Source organism: Cryptomeria japonica, chromosome 1 (assembly GCF_030272615.1).
Source record: "Cryptomeria japonica chromosome 1, Sugi_1.0, whole genome shotgun sequence".
NCBI lineage: Eukaryota > Viridiplantae > Streptophyta > Pinopsida > Cupressales > Cupressaceae > Cryptomeria > Cryptomeria japonica.
Genome location: NC_081405.1, coordinates 559,103,955 through 559,127,833, shown reverse-complemented (window position 1 = coordinate 559,127,833; position 23,879 = coordinate 559,103,955). Strand labels below are relative to the sequence as shown.

General features: G+C 33.1%; 2 protein-coding genes across 2 annotated transcripts; both read right to left on the bottom strand.

The window, feature by feature from the left end:
- Positions 1 to 2,254: 2,254 nt before the first annotated feature.
- LOC131056913 (scopoletin glucosyltransferase) lies at positions 2,255 to 3,787 on the bottom strand. Its single transcript, XM_057991186.1, has one exon. It carries the CDS (start codon positions 3,785 to 3,787, stop codon positions 2,255 to 2,257), a length of 1,533 nt encoding a protein of 510 aa, XP_057847169.1.
- Positions 3,788 to 8,201: 4,414 nt separating this feature from the next.
- On the bottom strand, positions 8,202 to 13,705 carry LOC131056914 (UDP-glycosyltransferase 73C3-like). The gene is made up of 2 exons (XM_057991187.1): positions 13,538 to 13,705; positions 8,202 to 8,429 (listed from the first exon to the last, which is right to left on the bottom strand). Exons 1-2 carry the CDS (start codon positions 13,703 to 13,705, stop codon positions 8,202 to 8,204), a joined length of 396 nt encoding a protein of 131 aa, XP_057847170.1.
- Between the last annotated feature and the right edge of the window lie 10,174 nt (positions 13,706 to 23,879).

The following is a 23,879-nucleotide window of genomic DNA, read 5'->3' as shown; positions in this document are numbered from 1 at the left end:
CAAATTGAACCTAAAGTGACTACCTTTGGTTTAGAGAAATATTTTAACCTTGAGGGTGTTCATGAATCCTCAATGAGGATACGAAGGATAAGGAGTTTTACACTGAAGAAGAAGAACAAGAGGAACATTATTTAAGGAGGAGATGGAAGCAGGGAGTGATTGTTTAGAAGACATGGAGAATTCAGACCTGGCCTCCCTGCCTTTTAACTCCCAAGATGATATTGACATGGTGCCCTATTCTTAGGATATATCTTCAGATAAGGACAACAATAAGAGCCTACAAAGTAAGATAATGGAGCTTCAAGAGAGGGTCTTGAACCTGGAAATAAAAATTGAAGATTACACGTAGCGTTTTGACCAAATGGGATACTCCTTTTGCTCGATGTGTGCCATCACTAATGGTATTATAAGAAAGGCAACCATGGGGTTCATTTCTGGCAGAGTCAGATGAAAAAGGAGGTAAAGAAGTTGTCAAAGGAAGGGAAATTGGACGATGACAACAAGGAGAAAGAGACTACCTCGGTGGAGACATGGACCGACCAAGTGAATAGGTTGGAGCGCAACTGGAATATGATCAGTAATGACTAATAAGTTTAGTTTTTGTTTATGTTTTTTGATGATCTTTGCTATTGTTAGTAGTGGATATAGTAAGTATTTTGATAGGAAAAGTCCTGCGTGCCGTATGAATCAAACTCTTGTTACTATTAGTTATTGTGTTAAGTCAGTTAGTTCTTTATATCATCAAATTACTTGCAATATGCTAGGTAGATGGTGGTTAGCTAAGAATGGTATGTTTAGTTACAAAGACATGATGTTTTTTTACTATATCTGAGAGTAGCTGGCAGTGTTTCTTTTGTTGGTTGTATGAAGCTAGATTTTTGTTGCCACTCTTTGTTTTTACTATTTTGTAGGATTTAGGGCCTTCTCCCTGCTAACATAATAAAAAATGTGAAATTTAGAACACTTATGGATCATAACCCCTAAACTATGATCAACCTCCACCACTAAGGGTTATTATTGTTCATTTATCTAGGACAAACCAAGTCTAATAGGTAACTATTATAGTGAGATTTTACTAACAAAGTAGATAATGTGTCAATTCTTGCATTCAATGCCAATTAAATTTGAAATGTTACTAACTATAGTGGTTTGTGTGAGTGATAATTATTTCTCTCAATTCAATTCATCCTTTATCATTACAAAAATAAAACTAAAATGATGTCATTAAGTAATTAATTCTAGATATGTAAGATAAAATCTTTGATGCTCAACATGATAAGCGATAATCATATTCTAAGGGCATGTTCCCATGCAGCTGCTTAGCTTATTTTGGCTAGCTGCTGCTGCTTAATATTTTTAGGGATTATTTGTGAAGCAGCTGACCCCATGAATATTTATCTTTGTTGCTTATTTTTAAGCAAAACATCTTAAATTTGTATTAATAGCATTAATACTAATTTGTGTACTTAAAATTTGGAAAAAAAAAGAAATAAAATCTTAAAAAAAAAGAGGGAAAGAAAATTATGGAGCCACGTGGCATTTTTGTTAATAAGTAGCCACTGCTTATTTCCAACCCCCCCTTTTGTTTCATAGCTTATTTCTAATTCCTAAACAATAGTTGCTCCACCAAAATAGGGAAAGATTCTCAATTATCCCTTTTTTGACAATTTTTAAGTTGCATGGGAACACTTAACTGCTTAAATTTAAGCAGAAAATAGAGTTAAGTAGCCGCATGGGAACATGATCTAATATTATTGTCTTAAAGAAATATTAAAACAAAATAAAATTAAAGATTAAATCATGTTAGATAAGTTTTAGAAAAAAAAATACAAATACAACTCAATCTAAAATTTCAAAAATATAATTTTTATAATAAATTAATAAAAAACTAAATTAAATAGTAAAATTATATAACAAATATATCTACACAAAATATCATAAATCATAAAATTTCTTAATGTAGCAAAAATAGAAATTATATTGCAATTGTTTCAGAATAGATTGTTTAGAGATTTTTTTCATCACTGTTTTAAATCATACTTTGAAATTTTTTTATTTTCTTGAGCTATCTATTATCATCATGATGATGCATCAAAAAATGTGATCCGAAATATTGATAAAAAACCTCTACACAATCTAATCTAAAAAACTATTAAAATATTTAATATAGACGATGAAAACCTTAAGTAACAACAGACGGGAATTTTTGAAAAGAGATTACAGTACAGAAGCAATGTGCAAAAGCGATAAAACATTATTCACTACTTGGGTTCATGAAACTCGGTTCTGCCTCTCTCTTGTGTTTTTTCGGTCTGGAATTTAACTTATACATGTCACTTACAAAAGCTGTCAAATCTGCAGCTGAAGTTCCTTGCTCTTTGATAGCATCTGTAGCCATCTCCTTCAATTTCTCTACGCGCTCTCTCATCTCTTGCCGTTTGTCTCCAATTAGAACCATTGTGACAGCCTCATTTACTCTTTCCTCGTTTGGAATCCCATCTGTGTGTTCGCAGAACTGTATTCCTACGCCTAATTCTGCAAAAAGCTTTGAATTTAAGTGTTGATCTCCAAACATGGGCCATGAAAGTATTGGAACACCGAGAGAAATACTTTCGATTGCAGAGTTCCATCCGCAGTGGCTTATGAAGGCACCCACCGAAAGATGGGAAAGAATTACAAGCTGGGGCGCCCAGCCACGTATGATTAGTCCTCTCTCTTTTGTTCGCTCCAGAAAGCCCTCTGGTAGATTTGTGCTATTGAGATCGATCTTTGAGTCTGACGAAAGCGGTTCCTTCTTTGGGTACATCTTGATAGCCCATACAAATGGTTGTTTGCTGGCTTCAAGACCTCTGGCCAAGGCATGTGTTTGCTCTTCTGATAAAGCAGTCTGACTTCCAAACGAGACGTACACAACGGAACGAGGGCTTTTCGAATCCAGCCAACAAACCAGCTCTTGTTCATTGACGCCCACCATTTTCCCTTGGGTGTTAATGTTACCTACTCCTCCAAATAAATTTTGTGAATGCACAGGGCCTATGGCCCAAACTGATCTAGCGGTTAAATTTTTCAAGTGCTGGACATAGAAAGGCTCGAGCTCGTAGAACGTATTGATCAGTATTCCCGATCCTTTGCCAATCTTCTGGAAACACTGATAAACAAAAAGCTGAATGGAGTTTGAAAGGTCTGGATTGACGAAAACTGGGCATACCTCATGTTTAGACAATCTAAGGGGACGAAGCAGATTGAAGCTCACCACAAGACTGTCCTCCCCGTCTTTCTCTAACGTGTTTTGAAATATCGAACTGGAAATGGACTGCATCAGACTTATTGCGAAGGCGCCACAGGTATTGAACAGAACACTGGCAACGTTAAACTTTTGGGCCGTGTCGATAGCCCAACCCATAAATATATCGTAGACAATACACACGGGAGGCGTTGCTGTTTGTCGGTGGAATTGCTCCTCCATCCAAGTGCTGAAAGGATGTTGAAGTTTTTCCGCCATTTGGAAGATAAGACCTCTCGACTCCAACGGAACAAGGTCGTTCCTCTCTCGTCCTTGTAAGCCTTCCACGTCGGGCGTAGGAAGGCTAACCAGGCGAATGTCGACACCATCGTTGATGGATTGAACAAGGTAGCCCTCCAGGAAGGAGACATTACCAGGCGTTGTCACATAACTTACCGCAAGGCCATTAGAAGCGAGGAGCCTTGCCAGGTCGAGAAAAGGAATAAAATGACCCAGCCCTGCGAATGGCACCACCACAACGTGAGGCTTCTGCAACCCATTCATCTTCGCGTCCCAAAATAAGCTGCTGAAACGAGCTCGTCTTCTTGCACATGTAAAAGCGGATTATTATATTAAAAAATTGGAAAGAATTTTGTGGTGTGTAGTTTAGATTATTAAGATAAGCATCGGGCAAACGTGGTGAGACTTCACAATTTTGGCACCACGCATGTAGGATTTTTCTTCTCCTTCCGTCACGCATGACGAAGCTATTGTCAGTAGTTTGGCAATAATTAAAGTGAAAATCAACCGACGGTGATACCCGAGTTTCATGTCGTGCTGTGGGACAAAACAGTCGGTATTGCATGGCTTATCGTGCACTTGAGGTTCAACATGGTTTCCTGGATGCATTGGAAAGTTGTTGAAAACAGTCTATTTCGATAGGACTGAAAGTGGCATGCAAGCCTGGAATTTCAAACTGCTGATGCGTCAGTAAGAATATATTTAAATCAATTTATAGATAATTGTTGTTATTCTAATAGTATATCATAAAATAAATGATATTTAAATCAATTTACCACATGAAAGATCTATCAGGAGGTACAAGATATTTGTTTCGCTGATTATGAGAGTATTCAATTGCAATTGTAAAACTAAAAAGATTCTTCGACGGTCGTAATGTAACTGAATTTGTTAAAGGAATTACGTTTGTTCCTTCTTCTGTTAATAAAAAATCATTTAGACTTTAGCCGTAAATTTGGTCCCGTCTGGATTTTTACTACCTTCCAGATTGATTTATGGGGAGAGATAATGGGTTGGTCATCTGGGGATGAACACCACAGCAAGTCATTTTGTCGCACCCATCTGTGGGTGCGTACATGAGTCACTGCACGTGGAATTCGACTCTAGAAAGCATTTCAGAGATTGGCTGGACGATCTGTCGGAGGAGGATCTTCAACCTTAAATTTAAAAGATTTGGCAAATGAGATGCATAAGCTCATGAGTTGTAAGACTGAGGAAAGGATTGATGATGGATATGATGTAACTATCTTATTTACGTCGTGCATTCAGGTAACTTTCTTGTAGCAACCGTATTACATGGTTGTGAAAACGTATTACTTAGTTTCCAATTTGTAGTGGAACTTATTAGAAAATTTCCAATTGTGTTCTTCAAACTGTAGAAAAATAAATGCTTAAAATCATGAAATTACTTGAATTTCTTGTTGCACACAAGTGGCCATATCAAAGCCTTGATAAGTACAAGCAGAGTTCAAAAACATACAGTCCAACACCAACTTAAAAGATTAGCCTAGTCCATATTCATGAAAACCAAATGGGAAGACATATACCTAACTTCGCATAAATGATCATTTTTGTATTTTTTTAGGCTTAGCTGTTGTCGGATGCATCTATTCTGGTTCTAAAATAACAGTACGGATTGACTAACACGCGTGTTAGTTGGACGTTTTACACTGTCGATTTTGCAGTTAACGGCTGCGATTGACTAACCTATGGCTAACACGTTGTATGGAAGGTCCGTTTTGGAGCCAGAATAGACGTAGCTGCTACTATCACTCTCCTTGCTTGTCGAAATCAAATATATTCTGACAAGTATATATATAGATTTTTTTATTAGCAGTTAATTTGACAGTCACATATAGAAATTATATTTCTTATAATTAATTAAAAATATAATTTTATCTATTTGTAATCACAAATATGTATCACTCATTATAAATTGTTTTAAATAGATTGTTAACTTTCTTCGTATTAGAAAATGGTTCTTTCGATAAAAATAATACAATTTAACTTTTGAAAGAGGAATCAGACAGAAATAAGTGTATGTGAAGTATATCTCTAGGGGACTATTTTTAAAGTTTTCAAATAACTAAAAAGAACTATAACCCAACAAATAAAATAATAATCTAATCGTGTCAAGTTATCTTAAATCCAAAGTTCTCTAAAGAGCTTTCAATACAACCAAAAATCCTAGCATTAGACTCATTAATGCTAATTTCCTTTCTAGTTACATTCCCTCTTTAGTTATTGCACCTAACTTATAAGAATTTATAGGCCTTCTTGTTGACCTCTCATCTAGATGTCTCTTTATTTAAACCTTACATGTTGAAAGCATAATAGGTAACCACAAAGTCTTAGAAAAAAGTTTTATTGAAAAAATGTTTCTAAACAATCTTGTTTGAATTGTCTTATCAAAGCCAAGGGCTTAAAAAACAAAATACCATTAACACCAGAGAGAATCCTATTTGAAGAAGGGGTACCTTCATCACCTCTCTTAACCAAAGGAACCACCTCAAAAGGATAAAAAAGGAAAAGATCCATACTTTCTTTTTATTCTATAGAAATAATGCTTACTCACAATGTTCAAGCAACCAACAATAGAATGACTAACTTTGTGACATTTTTATCACATAACAATAAAGACCTCCTAAGCAATCTATTACATCTAATCTATTGATTTAGATGGCACTATTATTAAAAAGGGAGTCATTAGATCCACATTTACATTAATACAAAACCTAACAAACAACAATTCAATTCATTGGTTTTACTTAATTTTTTATCTTTGTTCTTTCATTATATTTATTACATTGGCAGTTGAATTTTTTTTATAGCTGTATCAACATAAACAAATTTGTCCATAAACTCCCTTAAATTTGGATTAATTCTTCTGACCTATTTTGAAGGGACGCCACAAGAAATAAGAAACAATCCTTTGACGTTTCATTCTTTATATAACATCAAGAGGATTCCAATCCATTTTCACATATTTGCTTACCAGTTAAAAATATTTTCACTCCATTAATTTGCTACCCGTGGTTACAAGAAAAAACAGTAGAGTAAAGCAATGGCTTTGCAGGAGAGAGAGCTAGTGGCAGATTGGTGCAAAAGCCTTGAACATGGTGTGGGGGAATTACGTGACGAAGCCGCAAACGTATGTTTGCAGGCAGATTGTTTGTTGAACCGTGAAGCTCTCCCTTGTCTTCTGCAACAGCTTACACTTCGTCACGATTCTTTACTTTCTGAATTTCGTTGTATTGAACTTCATGAGGTTGAATTTCCTGACGAAATTGCGTGGATACGTGAGGCCTTTCGTACTTTCTATTTCTTTCTACAAAGGATTATGAAGATAATAGAGAATGAGAGAGAGTCGAAAGAAATGGTAGAGGCACTACCCACTGTAATAATTTCGGCTTTTCATGTTGACGATGGACTTTTTTGTGGAGTATGCAGGGAAGATTTTATAATGGGAGAAGAGGTTTGTGAAATTCCTTGCAGAATCCGACATGTGTTCCATTCTGAGTGTATTCAGCCATGGCTTGAGAGCCACAATACTTGTCCCCTCTGCACAACGCAATTCTCTTTGGAAAAATGAGTGAGGATCACAACCACAAGATTGAGACTACAGTTTGTATGAAAGAGTAGTCATTCAATATGATTCTACACGTTACAGACGCTATATCCTCTGAGGATTTGGCTTAGACTTTATTGATTTGAATGAATAATGAATTATTATTCAATATGATTCTACACGTCGCAAATGCTTCATCCTCTTAGGATTATTCAATATGATTCTACACGTTCAGATGCTTCATTGTCTTAGTATTTGGCTTAGTCTTAATTGGTTTCAATATATAGTTATGTATTCTATACTAAAAATATTAGAATTGTTTTTTAAAATTGAGGTTTAATTTTTCCAAATTTTAAAGTAGGATTTGGTGCAATATCTAACCTTTCATTATATTTTCATTTGACATAAAAAAGTTTACACTCCAACTTAAATTAAAAAAATTCAAGAATACCATAATGTTGACTTTCTCTTGTAAGACCGCAAAAAAATCAAATATCAATTCTATTAATGACTTGAATGACATGAATACTGTTATATAAATTGTAATATAATAATTGTAACTCACCAAGAAAATATTAACCAAATGTATTTTCAAGATAACATAATATTTTCAAAACAAATATTTATTTCATATCGACTTCAAAAATGCTAACACAAACCAAACCAAACCCATCCACCTTATCTCATAAACATACTTAATCTAAACCCCAAAGTAACTACAAAATAAACCACCACAATAGATAACACCATATTTTACTACCTCACCCACTCTTACTACCAAATCAGAAAACATAATCTTAAACTGAGCTCACAGAACCAGTTTGTGTACACAACTTAGGGCAAACTTGATTGGTGTTGTCTCATCTTCAGCAGCTTGCACATTTCACTTGCGAAACCCTGGACATTTACTTTCGAAGATCCTCCATCTCCAACAGCTTTTGTGGCCATCTCCTTCGCCTTCTGAGCAGCCGTTCACATCTCTTTACCCTTATCATCACTAAGCACCTGGCTTAAAACCTCCCTCACCTTCTCTTCATCTGGAATCCCACTACGACATTCACACAACTGAATCCCCACACCCATTTCCACTAGAATTCTCATATTAATAAACTAATCCCCAAACATAGGCCATCCGACTATGCGAACTCCAAGGCTTAAGCTCTCAAGCGTAGAGTTCCACCCACAGTGGCTCATGAAAGCACCTACGGAAGGATGCAAAAGAATCAAGAACTGCAGTGCCCACCCCCATATGACCACCCCTCGATCCTTTATTCTGTCCAGAAAACCTGCTGGAAAATACTTTGCACTTCCTGAACTTTGTTGATAACTGATGTTGATCTAGCATGCAGCTAGATTAATTTATTTAATAGTTTTTTTTGTTTATTCATGCAAATAAAGCATGTAGTCCAGCATGCATTAATCCTTAGGACTGTTTTTAGTTTTTTTTTTGCATGAGTTTGTTTTTAGTAAATAAAGCATGTTGTGCATGCACTTATTGTATTCTTAATTTAGGGAGTAGTTTTTTTTTTTAGTTTGAGAGCCTTAATAGCTTTCCATGCAATGCTAGGAATATATTTAGAACTACAATTATTATTAATTCTTCTAGGCTGCAAATTCTTTATATATATAGCCTCTATGTAATTTTTTAATTAAGCTTCAATAAAGAAATTGGTGTGTGCAATTCCAAAAACTAGGGCACTATGTTTTCTATTCTGAATTGTGATTTCTTTTTGCAATTTATTCTTTTTCTTGTTATTGTTAGCTAATTAGCTGGTTCAAAGATGATAGGTCAGGATTAAAATTCCACAAGTGGTATCAGAGCAGGTAAAATTTTCTTGGGTTAAAGTTTTATTGTTGGAATTTCACCAAAGTTAATCATGTCGAATTCTAACAATATGCCCGTTCCAGAATTTGATGGGAATGATTATGATTATTGGTGCATTAAGATGTTGACCTTTTTTATTGGAAAAGATTTGTGGGAGATTATTGAATCAGGTTATGAAGAGCTAGCTAATTGGAATGCCCTTACAACCAATGACAGAATAACAAGAAAGGAAGCAAGGAAAAAGAATTCTCAAGCTTTGTTTCACATTCAGATAGCTCTTGATAAGAGCTTATTTTCAAGAATATCAGGAGCAACAACTGCCAAAGATGCCTGGAAGACTCTACAAGAAGCTTACCAAGGTAGTGATCAAGTTAAAGTGGTCAAGCTTCAGACATTGAAGCGAGAGTTCGACAATTTGAAGATGCAAGAAGCTGAAAGTATAAGTGATTATTGTGTTAGAGTCAAAGATGTGGTCAATAAAATGGCTACACTTGGGGAAATTGTAAGCAATGAAGTTTTGATTAAAAAGGTGTTCAGATCTTTGACACCCAGATGGAATCATGTAGCAATAATCATAGAAGAAAGCAAGGATTTGACAAAACTACAGTTTGATCAACTGGTTGGATCCCTGATGTCTCATGAAGAAAGATTGAAAGATTCTTTTGAAGGTGTAGAGAAAGCGTTTTCCTCTAAATTGTTAATCACAAAAAATGAAGATGCAAGCAACAGTAGTGCCAAAATCAATCAAGGCCAAGGTAAAGGGCAAAGCCAAAATTCTTCAAGAGGTAAAGGAAGAGGTGGCTCAAGAGGAAGTGGTGGTTTCAGAGGAAGAGGTAGAGGCAGATTTGATAAGAGAAATGTTCAATGTTACCATTGTAACAGGTATGGCCACTTTGAAAGAGAATGCAGATTGAAAGAAGGTAAAAGTGCTAACTATGCTCAAGAAAGTAGTGAGAATCCTCCTAATCACTTATTTTTATCTAATGCAAAGGGTGAAAATACTAGTAAAGATGTTTGGTACCTAGATTCTGGATGCTCTAACCATATGACAGGGAATGAGAAGTTGTTCTCAACAAAGGATGGAAGTTTCAAATCCAAGATCCAGCTTGGTAATGATAAATCATTGGAGGTTACTGCCAAAGGAGCTATGGAGGTCCAAACAAAACAAGGTATAAAGAGTATTCATGATATTTATTATACTCCACAATTGAATCACAATTTGTTAAGTCTTGGGCAGCTATATGAGAAAAATTATAAAGTAGTCTTTGAGAATAAGACTTGTACTATCCATGATAAGAATAAGGATAATAGGGTGATCACTGTTGTTCCTATGACAAGAAATAGGATGTTCCCCTTGAGGTTTGGTGAACATAACAACAATTTGGAAAATATGGCTTATGAGGATTCAAGTTGGTTATGGCTTCTCAGGTATGGGCATTTAAATTTTCATAGTTTGAAGTTTCTAACTTCACATGCATTAGTTTCTGGTTTGCCCAAGGTTGAGGAACACAAGGAGGTTTGTGAAGGTTGTGCTAAAGGAAATCATGCAAGAGAAAAGTTTCCAAAGGGCAATGCATGGAGGGCCCATCACCCACTTCAGCTTGTTCATTCAGATATATGTGGTCCTATTCAGAATAAGAGTCTGGGTAAGTCATGATATTTCATCACTTTTATTGATGATTACTCGCGAAATTGTTGGGTATATTTCTTGAAGGCCAAAGATGAAGCCTTAGATACATTCAAGAAGTTTAAAGGCCTTGTGGAAAATGAGAAAGGGTACAAGATCAAATGTTTAAGGACTGATTGTGGAGGAGAGTTTTTCTCAAGGGCTTTCCAAAGTTATTGTGATTTTAATGGAATCAAGAGGCAACTTACTACTGCATACACACCTCAACAGAATGGAGTAGTTGAAAGGAAGAATCGTACTATGCTTGAAATGGCAAGGTGTATGTTACAAACCAAGGGATTGAGCAATTCTTATTGGGGAGATGCAGTTGCTACAACGATATACATCCTCATTCGTAGCCCCACCAGTGCACTAGAAAAGATGACTCCTTATGAAGCTTGGTATTGCAAAAGGCCTAATATTAATCATTTCAAAGTTTTTGGTTGTTTGGCTTATGTGCATGTACCTGATCAGAATAGACAGAAGTTAGATGCAAAGAGTTAGTCATGTATTTTTATTGGGTATAGTGATAAAAGCAAGGCTTATAGATTGTATAATCCCCTCACTAACAAGCTTATTGTCTCAAGAGATGTGATTTTTGATGAAGGGGGAGTTTATGGTCATCAAAAAGGCCATGTTGAGAAGCCAAAATCTATTTTGAATGATGATATAATTGCTGATATTGATCATGAGCAGCCAACTAATATTTTTGTATCTAGTGGTTTAACTCCACGAAGCAACCCTTCATCAAGTTCTTTAGTACGAAATTCAAGTCCAGCTTCTTCTCCAAGTTCTACAAGGAAGGTAAGGAAATTGAGTGATATCTACTAGAGGAGTGGAAATCAAGTACATGAAGAAAACCCAATAGGTGAGACAGTGAATTTTGTTTTATTAGCCAAGGCTGATTTTTAACCATCATGTTTTGAAGATGCATGTACTAATGAGGTTTGGGTGAAAGCCATGGAAGAAGAGATGGATTCCATTCACAGGAATGACACTTGGGAGTTAACAGAACTTCCACATGACAAAAAAAGGACTGGCACCAAATGGGTCTACAAGACCAAGTTTAACAGTGATGGGAGTGTTGAAAGACACAAAGTGAGATTAGTTGCTAAAGGCTTCACACAAAAGTATGGAATTGATTATGAAGAGACATTTGCACCAATAGCAAGACAAGAGACCATAAGAATGCTGATTTCATTAGCAACTTAGAAGAAGTGGAGCATACATCATATGGACGTGAAAATTGACTTCTTGAATGAGTACTTAGAAGAGGAAGTATATGTGGAGTAGCCACAAGGTTTTGAAGTGGAAGGAAAAGAGCATCAAATGTACAGGTTGAAGAAGGCTTTGTATGGCCTCAAGCAAGCACCAAGAGCGTGGTATGCTAGGATTGACGGATACTTTTAGGAGAATGGCTTCTAGAGAAGTAAGAGTGATCCTACCCTATACTACAAACAAAAAGGTACTGATATTCTCATCATAAGTTTGTATGTTGATGATCTTTTGTATATGGATAGTAGTTCTAAGATGAAAGATGAATTCAAAGCTGCTATGATGAAAGAATTTGAGATGAAAGATCTTGGTCTGATGAAATATTTTCTAGGAATGGAGGTTTATCAAAGTAAAGATGAGATTTTCATTTGTCAAACAAAGTATGCACAAGATATGCTGAAGAAATTTAATATGACTGATTGTAACCCTACCTCCACTCCAAGTGCTCGTGGAGTTTTGTTATGTCGAGATGATGGTACTGATTTAGTTGATGAGACAGCTTACAAAAGTATTGTGGGGAGCTTGATGTTTCTAATCCACATGAGGCCTGATATTGCCTATTCAGTTTCACTTGTTTCAAGGTATATGACAAATCCATTTGAAATACATATGAAGGCAGCCAAGAGGATTTTGAGGTATGTGAAAGGGAATTTAAGTTTTGGTATTCATTACTACTCTTCTGAAAGGTTCAATCTTGTAGGCTTTAGTGATTCAGATTGGGGAGGTAGTATGGATGACCGTAAATCTACATCTGGAAATTGTTTTTCTTTTGGTTCTGGTTTGATTACCTAGAGCTCAAAAAAGCAAAGTATTGTTGCCCTCTCATCTACAGAAGCAGAGTATGTTGCAATTACCTCAGCAGGTACACAAGCTCTTTGGCTCATAAAAGTTTTGGAAGAAATTGGAGAAAAATAAATTCAACCTACAGTAATTTATTGTGACAATGTGAGTGCCATCAAGTTAGGTAAGAATCTAGTTCGTCATAGCAAAACAAAGCATTTTGATTTGAAATATCACTTCATACAAGATTTGGTGTAGAAGAAGGATGTCGAATTGAAGCACATCAACACCTAGAATCAGCTAGCATATATATTCACCAAAGCAATTGTGAAAGCTCAGTTTATAGCACTACGAGATAAGATTGTGAGCCCTCTTAGCATCAAGGGGGAATATGTTGATAACTGATGCTGATCTAGCATGTAGCTAGATTAATTTAGTTAATAGTTTTTTTGTTTATTCATGCAAATAAAGCATGTACTCCAGCATGCATCAATCCTTAGGACTATTTTTAGTTTTGTTTTTTGCATGAGTTTGTTTTTAGTAAATAAAGCATGATGTACATGCACTTATTGTATTCTTAATTTAGGGAGTGGTTTGTTTTTTTAGTTTGAGAGTCTTAGTAGCTTTCCATGCAATGCTAGGAATATATTTAGAACTGCAGTTATTATTAATTCTTCTAGGCTACAAATTTTTTATATATACAGCCTCTATGTAATTTTTTAATTAAGCTTCAATAAAGAAATTAGTGTGTGCAATTCCAAAAAATAGGGCATTGTGTTTTTATTCTGAATTGTGGTTTATTTTTGCAATTTATTCTTTTTGTTGTTATTGTTAGCTAATTAGCTGGTTCAGAGAGGATAGATCAGGTTCAAAATTCTACAAGCTCCCGGATTCCCTAACTTTGATAGCAAAAACGAAGGGCTGCTGGCTGCCTTCCAGCGCTCTCGCTAAGGCCTTTGTTTGTTCTTTTGAAAGCTTGACCACGCTCCCAAATGAAATGTACAAAACGGATCCAGCGCTCTGAGAGTCCAACCACTGCACAAGCTCGTCTGCCGTGATGCCTGCCATTTCCCGCCCGTGCTAACTTTATTACCCGCTCCGCCGAAATAACTCATGGGAAGCAAGGGTCCTATAGCCCACAATGGTTTTCCCGTCAAGTCTCTCAGGTGCTCGACATACTCAGACTCCAACTCCTCGAAACTATTAAGCATCAATCCTGACGCGCCTTTAACAATGATCCATGTAACATGGGCAAAAGAAACTTTGTGATCGGATTCATCTCGTCTGGAGTCCAGTAATCTTGGTCTATCTCATTCCTTTTAAATCTGAGGGGCCTGGGAAGATCCAAGCTCAACACAACACACTCCTCCCCTTGTTTCTCCAACACCCGGTGCATGATTGAATGCGAGGCTGAGTTCGTCCCGCTGATTCCAAACGCTCCAGACGTGTTAAACTCCACGGAAGAAATCGAAAACTTTTCGGCGCTCTGTCGAACCCACCCCATGAAAGAATCGAACACGACACATACTGGCGGCGCCAATTCCTGTTGTTGAAACTGCAGTTCCATCCAAGCATCGAAGGGTTGTTGGAGCTTGTTCGCTAGCACAAATATGCTACCATGGGACTCTGGGGGAGAAACGTCAGAGCTTCCTCGGCCCTCTGGCAGGCCTTCCACGTGTGGCGTAGGAAGGACTAGAAGGCGAAGATCGATACCGCAGTTTAGAGCTTCATCAATGAAGTCCTGAAAGCGGGGTACGTTGGCGGGCGTGGTGACATAGCTGACTGTCAGATGTTGGGAGGCAACAAGCCTTGAGAGCTCCAACACAGGAATGTAGTGACCCAGTGGGTACTGGGAATCCATGGGAAAATTTGCACCGCCTGGATAGCCGTGCTTCTTCGGTCCTCCCCCCTCTGCGTTCGTGTCTGCCCGCCTGCATGCCCGTGAAAGGTGCCCATAGCCTAGGCCCTTATGCCTCCCTATACGGCTTCTGCAGGTAAGTATCATCGTCCGCAGGGCTCGGGGTAAACGATGCCAAGGGAAAACAGTGCCGTAAAAAACATAATGATTTAACATAATATTAAGTTGGTCATATTGATATAAAATATTATATCAATGTGGCGTAACATTTTGAATTTATTTTTTAATAAATTTAATTCTTTTTTAATTTATATCAATTTCTATTAAATTTTAAATATTTATATATAGATTTTAATTTTGAGTAAAAATATAATGTAATTAATATAAGTAATATTTTTAGATATATATTATTATTAATTTATTTAAGTTTTATAGGTAGAAATAATTTAGAAAATAATTGATATCAATTTGAATAATATTTCATTATTCTTTAGATCAAATTTATATGATTGTGCATTTTAATTTAAATATATTAAAATATTTGTTTCTTAATATAAACATCACTTATGCATTCAATCAACTCTAAAATATAAGAAAAAAATAGTTATTTTCTATTATGTAAAACCTAAGAAATTACCATAAAAATCTGATAAAGAATATGGTGAATGTAATTTGTAATTTATAATAATATGACTCAATTGTGTAAACATCAATATATTTAGTTATATTTTATTTATATAATATTTTTTTAATATTTATTATATTTTATTTAATAAATTTTAAGTTTAATAGTTTTTAAAATTTTAATATATTTTATTTATATTATATTTATTTAATTTTTTAAATATTTTAAATTTAATATATTTTATTTATATAATGTTTCTTTATTTTTTAATATATTTTAATTATATATATAAAAGCATACATCGAAGTATTTTTTAATATAATTTTTGAATTATAATATAAATATATATATTTAATATTTGATTAGTTATATATTAGCAAACACCCAAGTATTTTTTTAATATTACTTTTGAATTATAATATAAAGTATATAAAGTTATATTATAATAAACTTTATGCACTTTTGAATTATAAGTTTATAAATTAAAAGTGCATAAAGTAAATTATACTATAAAATATATAGAAACAGTAATTTAATTTATAATATATGATTAAATGTAGTTATTTATGAATTATATAATATAATTTAAAATTTAATATATAAAATGAAATATCTAAGTGAATAATTATTAAATATATAATGGGAATACATACTTTTATATTTAATTTTACAAAAGTGAATAAAATTTATAAGTGAATAAACTTATATGATAACTTATATAAAAAATATTAATATATGAAAGTTATTAAATGCATTTAAACAATGCTATTAAAATTAGTTTAATAAAATGTTTTAACTTGTTAATATAATTATATTAGTAATTGAATCAACATTAACAACTAACTAATTATTTAAATATAATAAATATCAAATTTTAAATCTCAATAACTTGATTAGTCTAAATGTTTTAAATATTCAAATAGTTGATCTCCAAATGTGTAACCACCTATTACATCTAATCATTAAATAGAAGATTGGCACATAAAAGTTCCTTGTGCATTACAATAAATTTGACCACATAAAAACAATTTACAAGAAGTTAATTTTTAAAATTTATTAAACTTATTAAATAGTTTCCATATCAAGTAGTCACATAATTTTATATGGTTTATGTAAGTGAATTTATTGTTTGGTTGTTTTCAAATACATTAAAGTTTGACATATGAATATTTTTAATGATTTTAAATATATTTTTAAATAAAATTAAAATAACATGTATGTATTATTAAAATGAATCATGTAGTGTAATTAAATAAAAGAAGAATAGAAAACTAGATTAACCATAGAAGAACACCTATGTAAAATATAACAAATATAACCTCTCAAATTGGAAGAACACTACATACAAAGATTAAAAGTGAAAAATAATGAATTCACCAATGTTAACCTTTGTTTCAATTGAAAGAGCTATAACACAAAAATGTAACCATGAAATTAAACCACACCCCAAAGCCAATCCCTAAATCCAAGTAACCCTACCATTAATAGTATGCCAAATTTAACAAGAACCCTAATTTATGACTTAATCATATTTGTAAATCAAGTAACCCTACAATTAATAGTATGCCAAATTTAACAAGAAACCTAATTTATGACTTAATCATATTCGTAAATCATATTGAGGGTAACTCTAACCCTAAATCCTAGACCATATTGAGCCTTAAACCTAAACTGAACTTAAATAAACCCTTAACCTTAAAACTAACTACAAATTAAGCCAAATCGAACAATAACCCTAACCATGAGGTAAACGCTAAAAGAAATTACCCTAAATCCTAAGCCTAGCATAATTCTAATTAACTCTAACCTTACACGTAATTGTAAATGTAAACCTAACCCTAAACCTAACCCTAAACATTATGCCCAAACCTAAGCCTAATAATACAATAGCCTATTTATATATTAACTAATTATTTTATCATTTTATTATATAAAATATGTCGAGATGGAGGCCCTAACCCTAAAAATTAAGCCTATATATAATAGTACTATAGATTAGTATATAAAATGAAGTATAAAAGTGAATAATTATTAAATATATAATGGGGATACATACTTTTATATTTAATTTTATAAAAGTGAATAAACTTTTCGGTTATAAAAGTTTAACTTATAAGTGAATAAAGTTTATAAAGTGAATAAAATTTCACATATAAGTGAAAGTTTAATTTTATAAGTGAAAGTTTAATGAGTTTTATAGGTTTTATAAATTTAATAAAGTTTTATAAGTGAATGTTTATTAACTTTTGAATTATATTAAACTTATAAGTGAAAGTTTATTCACTTTTGAATAAACTTTATAATTGAAAGTTTGTTCACTTTTAAAATTCACTTTTTATAAAATTAAATATAGAAGTATTATTCACCCACTAGTACAAACTAATATATACGTCCTAAATATTTATTAATAAACATAAGGATGATCTTATTTAAACTTTGGACTTGTTTAATATTTTATTCAATATATTTTAATTATATTTTTAGTATAAGTTTAAAAAATTAGTATAAAAAAAATATATTAAAAAATAAAGAAGCATTATATAAATAAAATATATTAAATTTAAAATATTTAAAAAATTAAATAAATATAATATAAATAAAATATATTAAAATTTTAAAAACTATTAAACTTAAAATTTATTAAATAAAATATAATAAATATTAAAAAAATATTATATAAATAAAATATAACTAAATATATTGATGTTTACACAATTGAGTCATATTATTATAAATTACAAATTACATTCACCATATTCTTTATCAGATTTTTATGGTAATTTCTTAGTTTTTACATAATAGAAAATAACTATTTTTTTCTTATATTTTAGAGTTGATTGAATGCATAAGTGATGTTTATATTAAGAAACAAATATTTTAATATATTTAAATTAAAATGCACAATCATATAAATTTGATCTAAAGAATAATGAAATATTATTCAAATTGATATCAATTATTTTCTAAATTATTTCTACCTATAAAACTTAAATAAATTAATAATAATATATATCTAAAAATATTACTTATATTAATTACATTATATTTTTACTCAAAATTAAAATCTATATATAAATATTTAAAATTTAATAGAAATTGATATAAATTAAAAAAGAATTAAATTTATTAAAAAATAAATTCAAAATGTTACGCCACATTGATATAATATTTTATATCAATATGACCAACTTAATATTATGTTAAATCATTATGTTTTTTCCGGCACTGTTTTCCCTTGGCATCGTTTACCCCGAGGCCTGCGGACGATGATACTTACCTGCAGAAGCCGTATAGGGAGGCATAAGGGCCTAGGCTATGGGCACCTTTCACGGGCACGCAGGCGGGCAAACACGAACGCGGAGGGGGGAGGACCAAGGAAGCACGGCTATCCAGGCGGTGCAAATTTTCCCCTGGATAGCCAGTGCCGACCCAGTGAGGGAAACAGCAAGACCACCACGTGTGGTTTCCGTAGTTCATCCATTGAAATTCAGTCGATAGCTTATCGAGGATGTCTTGTCTATCGAGTATGAATAGAATAACCAAAACTTTTAAAGGACAGCGAGATCGGAACAAATCTAGGTGGGGTAGAGTAGCATTAAATACAACTTTTTCAATAAATGAGGTCAAGTAGATTCAAAGCCAACTTTTCCAGTTGTACCTTCAACTAACAAATTGGGTAGAGCAGTATCAATACTAGTATAAAAGATCTTGAAGTGTATCTGAGGGGAAGATGCTCATTCGACCATGTGATGCATTTGACTGGAAGATGGACATACAATCTTTAGGGGAGGATCCCCTGTAGTCGTTATAGCTAACTTCGCGTACTTACAAATCTAAATGGTACATCGGATTTTTTTTTTTTTTTTAGTTGTCTTTGTATGCTACTTAACTGCTTATAGCTATTGATTTGGCTTCTGGGTAGTAATGATGCATGTTGTGGAATCGGTTATGCACACAAAGGTCAAAAAGTACACATTTCAAAGTGTCCCCTGATACCTAACTAAAGATGTTCGAGTAACCGTCAACTCAAGATCGCTAGTACTTGTTGACAAATGTCCCAATAGTGGTGCACAAATGTTCCAATAGTGGTACAAAAATGGGACAAATGTTCCAATAGTTGTGCACAAATTGGCCAATTAATTGCAAAAAATGATCGGCTATTGGTACAAAACAAATTTATTAATGGTGTTTTCACTATGACGGTTATCGAGGGGTCAACATGACAATAAGGTGACGGTTATTGGAACTATGTTATCTATTGGTGCTCTTCCCCAATTTAATGCAATTAGAAAAAATTGATCATGTAAACGTGATGATCAATTACCTATATGGGCTGATAAAACGTTTCATTCCATAGACTTAAAAGTATGTTGCATATGAAATTTATTCTCTTTAAAACATCAAATACATTTCTTATTGTTATTAGTTGGGCATTCAAATGTTTTTAATACTTTAATCAATTATAATTTTCAACAAAATTTCTATAGTTATATTTTAAATAATTATAAAAATGTCATTTATTTGTCTTTCTATTGGTTTATATTAGAAACAAGACAAAATTTTAAAAATTCTATTTTTAAAAAATGATATGTCTCAAAAGCATTTAATTCATCAATGAAATGTCAATTGTACTTGGGACTTGAATGACATATCACCATTGTATGTCATATCTTGACCTTATTACGTCGAAGGCGTATCCTATATGAGATGGACAACCTCTTATTTAAAATCTAAGGTTGAATGTTAAAGAAAACCAATGCAAGATAATTCAAATCCTCTTGACTGTTCAACTTCTTTGTGCAACTGGCTTTAACATCTCACACTGTTCTATGTCTTCTCACCATCACTTCTCACCGTTTTTCGTTCACAGTGATTCAGAGTACGCGAAGTTGACATATTTGTCAATCGCCAGATCCCTTCCACGTAAACAAAAATTGAAAGTTTAATTTTTACTATCATTCAATTTCAAAAAACCAAAACTAATCCACACGTTTGGAAAAGGATTTGCACAGTTACAAACAATTCCTTAAAATAATCAAGGTGATGTTCACTATTCATTGTTCTTGTTTACTGTTGAGCATCAAATCCTAGGGTATTGGTAAAAAACACAACAAATCCACGCTTCGTAAAAACTACAGAAAAATTAGATTCTTATTCACCTACTAATTGTCTTGTGATAATGAATTTAATATCAAAAGTTTTTAAAACCAAAAAGTGGACGACTCAAATGAATATGACAAATAATTCCAAGAATATTGTGAAACTTCCAGACTCTTCTATTGTTATTATTAGAGAGATGATTTCTAATATTTTATTGTTCAGATGCTCTAATAATAATAATGCTAAACACTTTAAATTATAGTCATGTCCACTTTACTATTGAAATATTTAGTAGACTCCTACAAACTATAGTTCCAATATTAAACATTTCAACATTTAAATATCTGGCTAACTTTGAGATTTTAATTATATTAGTTGTTAATAAATATTTAAATTGGTGTGATTTTTTAATTTTATTTTTTAAAATATTAAATATTTAAAAAATTGTCAAAAAGAAATAAAAGAATGTAAATATGAAATTAATTTATGTAAAGATAGATTTAACATAATTTATTTGATTATTTTTGATGATTTTTTTTATAGTATATAATAGCATATAATTCTGCTCTTACTCTAATGATTTTAATACATACTTATTCTTACTTGTATAGCCTTTCACCCATCTTGGTACTTAAATACATTAAAAAAAATTGTGTATGCATTTGTTTATATCTTATTTTAGACACCTATCCATCCACCTACTTTCATATAGCCATAAGCCAATTTTTTCTTGACTACTTGCCTATCTTGAGACAAACTCATGATCATGGATGCAATCTTATGGTCCCAAACTTGTCCCTCATTTTAAAGTCCAATTTGGCCAACTAGTCCCCTTTACCTTATCCACTAGAGTCAACTAATTTTTTTTGTTCAGATTTGATATTATGTACTAATATTTAAAGATATCTAATTTGCATTCAATTCACATCTCTTGTTTGCCAAGCATTCTCCAATCCTAGAGTATTGAAGGAACCATTAATAGTGACACATTTAGACTTGACACACTAAAAAAAAATAATAAATTTGCATACATCATTTAAGGAACCTACTTGTTGTCTTTGATTGTTCCTATCTTATTTGTCTAAAGTTGAACTTCATGAATGTCTCGATGTGATATAACACCTCAACTTAGATATTTCTAAATATTGGTAGCCCTTAGATATCATAAAAGTGTATAATAGGGGATCTATTGATTGAAAGAGGAAACAAAATTCCACATTCAACAACGCCAAATTCAAGCATAGAGGGCTAGTTCATAGCCACAAAGTTTTCCTTGACCAACAAATTTGTCCTCTCACAAAAGAGATATCCAATGTAAAAAGAAAGACATTCAGAGATCATGCATTCAAAATAATATAAATTACTAAATATAGTTATTAAATTTATAATTAATATTTGTTATAAAGAGAAGATAAAGCAATATAAAGAGAGACATAGAGAGATGGAAATGAAAAGATAGAGATATAGGGGATGATTGATATCTCTCTCCATATCCTTCTATATCTCCTTACATATCTTTCTCTATCCTCTATCTCACCATCTATATCTCTCCCTCTTTGTTTTCCTCTATATCTCTTTATCACTCCCTCTCTATCTCCTCATCTTTCTTTGTCTTTATCTCTCTCTCCTTTTATCTCTCTATCTTGTCATCTTTGTCTTCCTCTCTTAATCTATCTTCATCTCCACCCCAAGTTTCCTCTCCACCCTCTCTATCCATTTATTCCTCTCCATGTCTCTCTTCCTTTCCCTCTTCCTAGACCTCTCTATCTATATCTCTTTTCTTGGATATCTCTCCATATTTTTTCTTCTACATCTCCTACTATCTCTATCTCATTATCCATCCATCTTTCTCTAACCTTATATCTCTACCTATCTCTACCTATATATATCATTTCATATCTCTATCTCTATCTTTCTATCTCCCCCTCTCTCATTCTCTCCCTCTCCCTCTCTATATATTCATCTTTTCCATCTCTATATATCCCTCTGTCTCCATCTCTACCTACATATTCATCTTAATCTCAACATCTATCTTCCTCTCTCTATATATGTCTCATTTCCCCCCCCCTCTCTCTCTCTCTCTCTCCCACTCTTCCTCATATATCTCTATGTGTCTCTCTCTACCTCTCTCTATATCACTTCTATATCTTTATCGATCTATCTCTCCATCTCCCCATGTTCCATTATCTCCCTCTTTCTATATATATATTTCTCCCTATCCCTCTTTCATCTCTTCACCTCTCTCTCATCGCCTCTATCTTTCCCAGCTTATATCTGTCTCTCTATATATCCTTGTTTCTATTCGTATATCTCTTTGTTTTTAACCATATCTCTCACTCTTCCCCCCCCTCTCTCTCTCTCCCCCTCTCTCTCCCAATCTATCTTCCTCTTACTCCTTAGTCCATCTCTTTCTATCCATATATTTGTACCTCTATATACCTATCTCTTTATCTCTATCCCTATATATCTCTTTATATCTCCCTCTATCTCTATAATTCCCCTTTTCTCTCTCTATAAATTGGTCTCTCTCTCTCTCTCTCTCTATATATATATATATATATATATATATATATATAAAACTATCTCTCTATCTCTATCCCTATCTATCTCTTTATATCTTCCTCTATCTATATCATTCCCCTTGTCTCTCTCGATAAATTAGTATTTCTCTTATTCACTCCATCTCTCCTCTCTCTCTCTCTCTCTCTCTCTCTCTCTCTCTCTCTCTCTCTTCCACTCACTCTATATTCATATCCTACTATATCTTCCTCTCTCCCTCTCTATCTCTATACATGTCTTGCTCTCTCTATCCATCCATCTCTCTGATGGCATTTGGCATAACTAATATAGATCAGGTGATGCAGTTGAAGATAGATGACTACACCGGTAAATGATAGAAGTCTATTTGTGATGAAGAGATTGATATTTTGTGATTACATGACATGATCAGTTATTTGTGTTGTCATTGATGGAAATAAATGTTGCTCATGTTCCTGATGTTTTGTTTTTTCATCTAAGTGATTTGGTTTACCAGTAGAGAACTGAAGTCTATGAAATAGGACTTTAACCGGTAAAGGAGAGATGTTTTGATTGAATCAAATGATCAACAATGATTGGTGATTTGTGGTTTGGAATGTGAACTTATATCATGGAAAGGAGTATTTGACTAGAACTGGAACTTGTGAATATTACCAAAATGTGTGTTTCAAATTTCTGATGAAGTTTTGCTAAGGTTTTAGTAGGGTTTAAGACTGGTGAAGATATCATTAAACCGGCAATGATTTTTGTTATGACAGTGATCGACGATGAGTCTAAATAAAGTTGGTAACATGACACAACCCACGTGAAAATATTTGATTGTTGTTTTGGCATGATTCAAGGAAGAATTTGTTGGGAATCAGCAAAACGCTTAGTAGAGTGTTTTGAGGGTTTGACTTTGGTACAAATTGCATTTTCCTGATGGGTTACAATCAACCAATGGTTGATATTGCATTTTAATTTGTTGTAATGATATGTATATCAATCTATTATGATTTAGATTGTAAATTCAAGATGTAATTAGGGTTTAGTGGCTGACCTAGTTGAGATGGTTATTTGGGATGAGACAGTTGATGTTTATAATGTCAATGGTCTTAGAGAATGTATTGAGTCATCCAAGT

Excerpts from the sequence above, each read along its gene's own strand:
- LOC131056914 (XM_057991187.1), bottom strand. The coding sequence starts at position 13,705 with ATGGCAGGCATCACGGCAGACGAGCTTGTGCAGTGGTTGGACTCTCAG. Across the intron at positions 8,430-13,537 it reads CCTTCGTTTTTGCTATCAAA|ATCAACATCAGTTATCAACA; the intron begins GTTAGGGAATCC and ends GCTGCATGCTAG.
- LOC131056913 (XM_057991186.1), bottom strand. The coding sequence starts at position 3,787 with ATGAATGGGTTGCAGAAGCCTCACGTTGTGGTGGTGCCATTCGCAGGG.